The sequence below is a fragment of the Mercurialis annua genome, linkage group LG5, assembly GCF_937616625.2.
Source record: "Mercurialis annua linkage group LG5, ddMerAnnu1.2, whole genome shotgun sequence".
Taxonomy (NCBI): domain Eukaryota; kingdom Viridiplantae; phylum Streptophyta; class Magnoliopsida; order Malpighiales; family Euphorbiaceae; genus Mercurialis; species Mercurialis annua.
The window spans coordinates 43,721,615-43,730,837 of record NC_065574.1 but is presented as its reverse complement, the minus strand read 5'-3'; the positions used below and the strand labels follow the sequence as shown (position 1 = coordinate 43,730,837).

The window sequence follows — 9,223 nt, the reverse complement described above, 5'->3', positions numbered from 1 at the left end:
GCATGTCCCGTAGATAATGCTAGCTTCGAGATTCATTTCCACGATGCCATATTGATCTATGTCATTACAATTGCATTTATCATTTGTTTGCACCGCTTTTGGTTGTTATTGTTAGTTGGATGCATTTGTAGGTTTATTGATTGGGATTTCATTTGTTGGTATATGTTCATAATTGCCAAGGTTGTTAGCTATGCGTTGATAGTGAGATTCATTTCTTACTTGGGGGACAAGAAAAGGTTAAGTGTGAGGAGGTTTGATAGGAGTAAAATACTCCTTTTTACTTGAGTCGTTTCATTACGCTTTCATGTCATTTTTCGTGCATTTTGAGGTGAATTGAGTACCTTATTATATTTTTGGTCTTTTCAGGGTATTGAAGTGTTTTGGAGCATTTTTGGTCAAAGAAAGGGAGAGAATAGTCAAAGAAGCAAAGGAGCGAAGTCTTCGGAGAGAATCAAGCATGTCTCGATCGAGACATACACTTAAAGAAATGTCCCGATTGAGACAAGAAGGAAATTTTGTGCAGTAGCTTTTGGAGGAGTTTGTCTTGATCGAGACACACCCTTAAATGATTGTCTCGATCGAGACAAGGGTTAAACATTGGGCTCAGATTTTGAATTTTGAAGACACAAGACTTGAGACCCACTTCTTATTTGGCCAAACACTCATGTAATAGGATGTTTTTATTTCCTTTTTGGATTTTATCTCAATTTTTAGGGTATGTCTCATCAGTGTAGGAGACATCAATTTTTAGTGTAGTTGTAATTCCTTTTGCTCTCACTTTTATGTGGGAATCTTTATTGTTCTAAGTGTTTTTGATATAATTTCCAGATTTTGGGATTTACACCCACTTTAATGCAAGCTTTTATGATTGAATCTTCATTATGTTGTTTATGTTAGTGCTCTACTTACTATTTAAGGTAATCTCTCTTACTTTTAATATGTTTATTAATTGTTATTTTGTGATTAATACTAGAATAGTTATGGATTGCTAAACCCTTTATTTGGGGGCTGTTAATGAAAGCATGTTAGTTGATTAGGGATTAGGATTGTGCTTTAACTTATGGTTTGTTGTGGTTATGTGTTCTTGAGGCCTAGGTTAATGTGATCTATTAACCTAGGATTATAGTCTAATTTATTAGGCAAGGGTCATTTAATCAGACGGATTTGATTAACCTTGAGCCTAGGACCTAATCACGCGAGGGCGGTTTAGGAATTAGGTGATCCTTAAAGTTTGCTTGCTTAATTGTAATTTATTGGCTTAGTCGACATCTAATTACGCTAGGGCAATTTAGATGTCGATTGGTTAATTTATTGCAATTTTCCTAGTTCTTCACTCGAGAGAGCGGAATTTAGGATTTTAGAATAGCTTGACATAAATTCGGCGCCTCTTAGCAATCCCGACTCCTAGGATACTAGTGGCCCAAGTTAGCAACCCTTGAACGTTGTTACCTCTAGTCTTAATCCAATTTTAGTTAATTGTTTGTTTGATTAGTTAATTATTAGATTTTAGCCTTTGTTTACTTTAGTTGCTTATATTTAATTGTGACCCAAAACTCGTGATACTTGTGTGCTAAACGAATTGAGTGACAACTAAACTCATTCTCATCATAACTCTACTTTCCTCGTGGGTTCGACAATCCGGACTTAAAGTCCACTATATTACGAATTGGTATTTTTTATCAATAATTACTTGGGGGAAGAATTATATTTCAAGGCACAATTTCATATTATGGTTTGGCTTAATAGGTAGACTAAAAACCAAGAACAAGTTAAAAGTATGGGGAGTGGCTGAAGATAACCTGTGTTATGTGCACAAATCATGTTGAAATTGGTGATCATTGCTTATTTTGACTGCATTTTTGCATCTGAAGTTTGGAGGAAGATGATTCCTATTTTCAGACTTAACCAAAGAATTGAATCTTAGAGAAGATTAATCAGCTAGTATTGTAGGAAAGCCTCTGGTAGGAGCATCTATGCCAGAAGAGTTACTCTAACGTCTACAATTTACTTCTTGTGGAATGCCAGAAACAGAAAAGCCTTCAGTCAGGATAACTCTCTTCCTGATACTATTGTGAAAAGAATTAGATGCATCTTATTAGATAAATTCAATACTTACAGTAACAGTAATACTTTGAATGATGTGATAAGTACAATTCAACAGCTATAAGTGTGAGTGTAGGTGGTTTTGTCTACAGCTGTCTGTGGTTGTCTAGGATGGCCTTGCTAGTTTGTTCGGTTGTGTCTATGATCAGATTATTCATTTGGCTTTTGTAACAGGAGTAATTTGATTGTGTTTCTGGTTGTGTGAGTAGCAGTTTATCCTAAAGACTTTTGTACCAGGGGTGTGGCTGCTTGGTTGGTTTGAGGTTTTAGAGCATCCTGTAGATTATTTTATCAGGGTGTTTTCTTTGTTTCTTTTGGTAGGTTTGGAGCTCTTTCTGAGGCTTTTGTAATAGGAATTATGCTGCTTTTATTTTGGTTGCCCTGAGGCTTTTGTAACAGGTTATTCCTGCTTTCTTTGGTTGTAATTTCGTCGATGTCCATCAATAGAGATTTTTGGTTGTTTTCCACCCAAAAAAAGTATTTAGCGATTTCGCTCATTTTTAGTTACACGCTCCAGATTCTGTTCACAGAAAGATTACAAGTGTATCAAAAAAATTAAAGGACTATAAATTTGAAATATTTATCTAAAATAAAGTGAAATAAAACTAATAATAGTGGAATTTTAAAATGGGGTTAGCCAATTGAAAACATCGTTTTTTTTTATTTAAAAATTATAGAGCAAATTATTCTAAGGCCCCTCACGTTTGTCATAATTCACAGTTTGTTACCCCTTATTTGAAAATCAAACAATTTGGTACCTCAGTTTTGATTTTTTAAACTATAAGACCCTTCTGTTAGTTCTGTTAATAGTTTAATATTTATTTTCAAACGATTTGGTACCTCAGTTAACAATTTGGTATCTCAGGTTTAATTATATAAACGATTTGACACCTCATTTTCAAACAATTTGCAAACGATTTGGTATCTCACGTTTTATTCCGTTAACGATTTGGTACCTATATTTAACAGAAAGACCTTATATTTTATAAAATCAAAACTGAAGTGCTAAATCGTTTGATTTTTAAATAAGGGGTATCAAACTGTAAATTATGACAAATGTGAGGGGCCTTAGAGTAATTTGCTCAAAATTATAACAAGCAGTTATTTGCATCTTTTTAATTTTTTAAGTATTGTTTTGTAAAAAGCCCAAAGTTGAAAGGCAAACCAGCCAGCAATAGGAGGATAATTATACAACACAACCGTTGCGCCATGTCATTCGTGCAACAAACCAATTGTGCGTTAGCCAAGTGGAAAATTGAATGATTAAAAAAATAAGTAATAATTAAAAGATTCCCTATCGCAAATGCTCATTGGCTTGATGTAAAAATGACGTGGCGCAACGGTTGCATGGGATAAACACTCGCAATAGGAACATAAATTGCATTGCCAAATTAGAAAAATTATTGCACACAACCGTTGCGCCATGTCATTCCTGCAACAAACCAATTGTGTGTTAGTCATATGGAAAATTGAATGATAAAAAAAATAAGTAATAATTAAAAGATTCTCGATCGCAAATGCTCATTGGCTTGATGTAAAAATGACGTGGCGCATCGGTTGCATGGGATAAACACTCGCCAAATTATAATTGCAGATTGCTATCTACACAATTTCTGATATGGGTTTTCAAATTTGCATGTGAATGTTAAAAAATCTTATTTCTTCATCTTCATCCTTGCAGATTTGATTGGTGGGTGCTTGTTTTTTCTTAATCCAAACATGGGTCTAACAAGACCAAGATTTGTGAAGCCTAAGGGGGTTGATGAGCAATCAAACCCTAATCTTTATATAGCAAACTGTGGACCAGCTGTTGGAATTTCTTATGAAATGATTGAATCAGTGTTTAGGAGTTTTGGTGAAGTCAAAGGTGTTTATGCTGCTGATGAGAGTGGCGCCCGTGTTATTGTTTCGTATTTCGAAGTTGGTCCTGCTCAATCTGCTTTTAATTCATTGAATGGAAAATCTTGTCCTCAATTTGGCGGCCGCTCTTTGCACATTCGTTTCTCAGCTCTTCAACCCACTGGTGAGGTACTCACTGCCCATTTATAGTTTTTTTTTTTAATGATACACTAGGTAGCACGGTCATGGACACGGAAAAACGGGACGTTTGGACAGGGATATGGCGAAACGGCCTTATTTTAAGGATTTCTATGTTAAAATTGAAGTTTCGTATGCGAAACTCCAAGTGTCCAAAACGTTTTCATAACGGGGAATGTTGATTGAGTGAAGTGTCCGTGCTACGCAGATGATACCTTATTTGTAAATATTCAAATCAGTTTGATGGAATTCTTGCGAAATCATGTCAATTTGATATAACTTCATTTCTTTTAAGTTAGGAGAATGGAGTTCAAGCAACTTTGAACTTTCCAAATTCCGAACTTCAGAATTAACTAGACTGAATTCAACTAAATTGCGTCTTTAATATCTAGACATTCCTATATAAGGGATAAATGAACTATTGATTAATGTTATATGTTCTAATAACTCCACTGGCATGTTTATGATTGCATTCAATATTGATGTATTTTGCTCATTGTTTGTTGATATACATTCCTGTTTTAGAGTAAGGTGAATGATTCAATCCCTGTGTCGCTGGTGGCTTCAGAATTAAATATTCCAGGCCTTTGCTTGTTGCCTGACTTCGTCAGTGCAGAAGAAGAGCAGGTTAGGCTCTTCCTATTCTGTAGGACATGATTCTGTGTTATCGACTAGTTTCCTAGCTCTATAAGTCTCTTCAGCTTCTCTCATGTTTTCTTCTATTTTCTTCAGGAATTGCTTGCTGCTGTTGATGCTCAGCCTTGGAAAAATCTTGCTAAAAGAAGGGTTCAACATTATGGATATGAATTTTGTTATGAAGTAAGTAAACTTATGCAACTTTTTAATCAGTCTGACATGGATCTAACTTTTTTCTGTTCAAACTACTCTACATAGTTCACAACATTGGTTTTTTGTTTTGCAACAAAAGAAAAAACTTAATATGATTATAGAGGTATAGCTCTTATCATAGTTGTTAAAAGCGCGCCTGAGGCGCGCTAAGGCGCTAGAATAGCGCATAGCGCAGGTGGTGCGCCTCAGAAACACCTGAGGCGACCACCTTCATCAAGGCGCGCCTCAGGCGCGCTAAAGCGCTCAGGCGAGCCTCTGAAGCGCGCTTAGCGCATCTGAGAAACCCTAATAATTTTGGGCTTGGGTTTTGGGCCTTTAAAAACAAAACATTAACAAAAGAGTTACTTGGGTTTTTGGCTTTTAAAAATATTAAAAGAATGCATAGAAAATTTAAACGACTGCTCCTCTTCTCTGTTTTCTACCTTCAAACTTCCACGAAATAGATGATTTTAGGTTGCAACTAGTGGTAGGCTAGTAGCTTTATTGGACTTATGATTTTATCAAAAGCATACATTTAATTTTGGGGACAATTATTGTGTGTTATAGGTATTTTAATTTTTTTTTACATATATGCGCCGAGCTTCACTCGGGCGTGCGCTTTTTTTGCGCCTTGCGCTTAAAGCGATATGGGACCCTTTGTGCTTCAAGTGCGCTTTGCGCTTTAACAACTATGGCTCTTATATGCAAACATTTAAGGAAGATACCTTGAACTTTTATAACTTCATTGATTTTGACATATGATGCGCATGGAGCTCTTTGGAGTAAGATCTTGTTCAAATTCTATCTTTCCTGCTAGTTTCAGACTTTCACTAACCTCATGATGGGACTTTGTGATGTTGCTATTCCTAATCTCATTTTTCTTTTTGCGTTGGAGAGTATGCCACTGGCACCGAGTCTAAATTCCCATTCAGATTGGTCTGTTATGTTTTGGAGCTTCTGATTGAAAAATTGAAGACATGTGATATGTAGGCGTGTTTATGTGTTATTTGAGGTCTTTTTATTTTGTTTCCTATGTCCCAAAAACTTAACAAAGAACATAGGATAATGAGTTTGTTATTTCTTAGCAATAGTTATTTTTTTGCTAGCTACTTAGCTTGATGTAAATATTGGATAAACAAACTTAAAAGAAGACTCATGGGTCTGCATGTGGTCATGAAAAGCATTGTTAACTGTTAAGTGAGCAACCTGTGGTGCAAAACCCACATGACACATATAAATCTTAGGTCATAAAGCAAAAAGAGAAAAATACACGAGTTAAAACAAATATATTGCGGTTTGACACTGTGCTATGTCGACGTTGAGCCAACCACCTAAAGTTTTTTCTTTAAAATAAGAATTTTATATGATGGCTATGACTTATATTTCATATACTCTAAAGGGTAGATGATAATTATTGCATACCTAATAGATTTTTCCAATTCTGGTATAGACAAGGAATGTTGATACGAAGAAACAGTTGGGAGAATTTCCGCCTTTTGTTTCTTCTGTACTTGAAAGGATTTTCTCATTTCCACAACTTGGGGAGTCTGCAAATTTGGTCTTGGACCAACTTACTGTAAGTAGTAATCTCTTCCTGCCGCTTGTTTATTGTTAGTTGGCGATGTCTCTTATGTGATGAAACAGAGAATACTTGATAGATGTAGGACAGACAAAATTTATCATGGGGAGAGGATAATGGATGTTTATGTCTTGCATTTAAGGCTGAAAAATGTTGATCATGTTACAGGTTAATGAGTATCCACGTGGGGTGGGCTTGTCCCCACACATTGACACCCATTCGGCTTTTGAAGGATTAATTTTTAGCCTTTCATTAGCAGGGCCTTGCATAATGGAGTTCAGAAGATATTTAGATGGTTCATGGACTCCTACAGCTTCATCAAGTACTGACAGGATAGTTGAAAGTCATGACAATGGCACAAATTTAGTGAGGAGGGCTATCTATCTTCCTCCTCGGTCTATGCTTTTATTATCCAGGGAAGCACGGTATGCTTGGCAGCATTACATTCCACACCATAAGGTATTTATAAATTCCTGGGTTGGATCTGTTTCATATGTGCTATGTTCCTTACAAAGACGCTCTTCAGTCACTGTTAGTTAGTGCTTAATCCTGTAAAGGCAATGTAAAAAAATATTGTGTTAAGATAGCTAGAACACAGTGGCTGAGATAAATAGGACGATGTGGAAAACTTTACTGGTTTAAATTAGTCTCAGAACTTTATTTATTTTAGGAAATGTTTTTGAGAAGTATTAAGTACAAAGCTCTTGCTCCTATCTGGGAAGCCCCCTAATTTCTTGGGCCAAAATGTGTCGTGCAACTCCCTTAAAGACTCGAGTTGTGTTTAGGTATGCATTTAGGATAGAAAAGAGAGAAGCAAACTAAAGCAACTTGTATTGGCTTCTAAAACAAGCGACTTTAGCGCAAACCAGATCTCCGTAAATCATGAAAGTTGGGGCTTTTTTCATAGTTTAGGTTCTCAATATCTTTAGAATGTGCTGTTTCAGTGGCTTGATCTGTTTCTTCCGGTTCACTAGTTTTGGCCAGGTTAAAGCTAGTCAATATAATGATTATGAACCTGACTGGACTGCAGACTATGTAGGAGAACCATTTGGCTTTGCTTAAAAGTTGCATAAGAACTACTTTTCAAGGAAACCTAACAGTTGTGAGGAAGTTTGCATCTTTTGACAAAAGGGTTGCTTTAAACTTGATAAATGTCCTCTCTATGATATAACCAAAATTAGTGAAGTCTGAATTAGTGCTGTTGATCAGCTTACAATGCAATTTCATAACATTTGGGATAGAGAAGACGGCCAATCGCTGATTTAATCTCTCAACGAAAGGGAAATGTGCAGTGATCATGCTACCCCCTTGCTTTTCTCTATTTCCCTGCATATGCATATTCACTGTCACTTTAGTATTTTGTGATCTCATCCTTTTATCTTAAAATTTGTTAATGCTTGTTTACAGATTGACAAGGTAAATGACAGTGTCGTAGAAAGGGGTTCAAGAAGAGTATCTTTTACTTTTCGAAAGGTGTGAGTTTTACCTTTCCAGTTTACTTTAGTTCCATCTTAAGTTTGTTAACTTTTAAGAGATCTTTAATAAAAAAGGGTCGATCCTTTTACATATGAAGTGCTGACAGCTTGACACGGTTCACCTAATCAAGATTTCAAATACATATAGGTTTAATTTATATGTATTTCTGCAATATGACTGCAATTTAAGTTTTTTTGCCACTGTCTCTGAATATTAGGCGTCTTTTTGTAAATAAGAGTAATTGTTTATGTGCGAGAAAGATGTTCTTATAAAGCAGTCTCCTTTCAGGTACGAGATTGTCCTTGCCAATGTGAATTTCCTCAATATTGCGATTCTCGGAGATGAACATGTTTTGATAACGTTTGAGGATGCATTAGGAAACAACACTCTTGTTTTGACAGACTATTGTTATTGTCGGTATAGACGAAAACTGTCATTCATTTGACTTAGATGAAGATCCACATTCCACACTGCAAAATATGAGGCAAGCTGGTCTTGGAAGGACAGGCTGTATACGTAGGGGTGTGAAAAAACGGAATTGAACTGAATAATCAAACAGAATGGATAATACTCGGTTAAGTTTTTGACATTATTAAAAAATCAATTTTTCAGTTCAGCCGTAGAAGTGAAAAAAAAAAAAAAAACGATCCACAAGTGTGAAAGATGGAAAAGAAGGGAGCTATAATTGTTCTAAGTTGAGGGACTTTGTTTCTCTTGCTTGACAAAGTAGTTACCGAGTTTCCTTCTTTAAATTCATAGGATAATTGATTTCTCAACTTAAATGTCAATTTACTTCTACATTTGTAGTTTATGCTAAACTAACTCCAAAATTAATTTGATTATAAATTAACTCTTTTAATTTGTTCATATTGATCAATTACTCCGAATTTGTCTATTGCAATAATATACTTTGGAGGAAATAACAAAGTTGAACCAAATATGTCATTTCTTTACATCTAGTACCAACTCCTTATAACACTAACGCCTATTTTTTAGTTTCTTTCAACATGTCTGTTCTAATTTCTTTATAAAGGTATGTATCGTCAACCTTCTAATAATTAATATTTAATAAATTAAAAATAATTTTTTTTAAAGAACCAATTTCGTCCCATGTAAGATAATTAATAATTTTATTATTTAATAATTTATAAAATTTAAAATACATTTTATATAAATATTAATTATTAAAGATATTTTTAA

The 9,223-nt window shown here is 35.0% G+C and overlaps 1 protein-coding gene across 1 annotated transcript; it reads left to right on the top strand.

Annotated features, from left to right (window-relative positions):
• Positions 1-3,641: 3,641 nt before the first annotated feature.
• Positions 3,642-8,890, top strand: LOC126683349 (alkylated DNA repair protein ALKBH8 homolog). The gene is made up of 7 exons (XM_050379212.2): positions 3,642-4,131; positions 4,666-4,767; positions 4,873-4,959; positions 6,419-6,544; positions 6,716-7,006; positions 7,955-8,020; positions 8,312-8,890. The coding sequence occupies exons 1-7, from the start codon at positions 3,823-3,825 to the stop codon at positions 8,366-8,368; spliced, it is 1,038 nt and encodes a 345-aa protein (XP_050235169.1). The 5' UTR covers positions 3,642-3,822; the 3' UTR covers positions 8,369-8,890.
• The last annotated feature ends 333 nt before the right edge of the window (positions 8,891-9,223 follow it).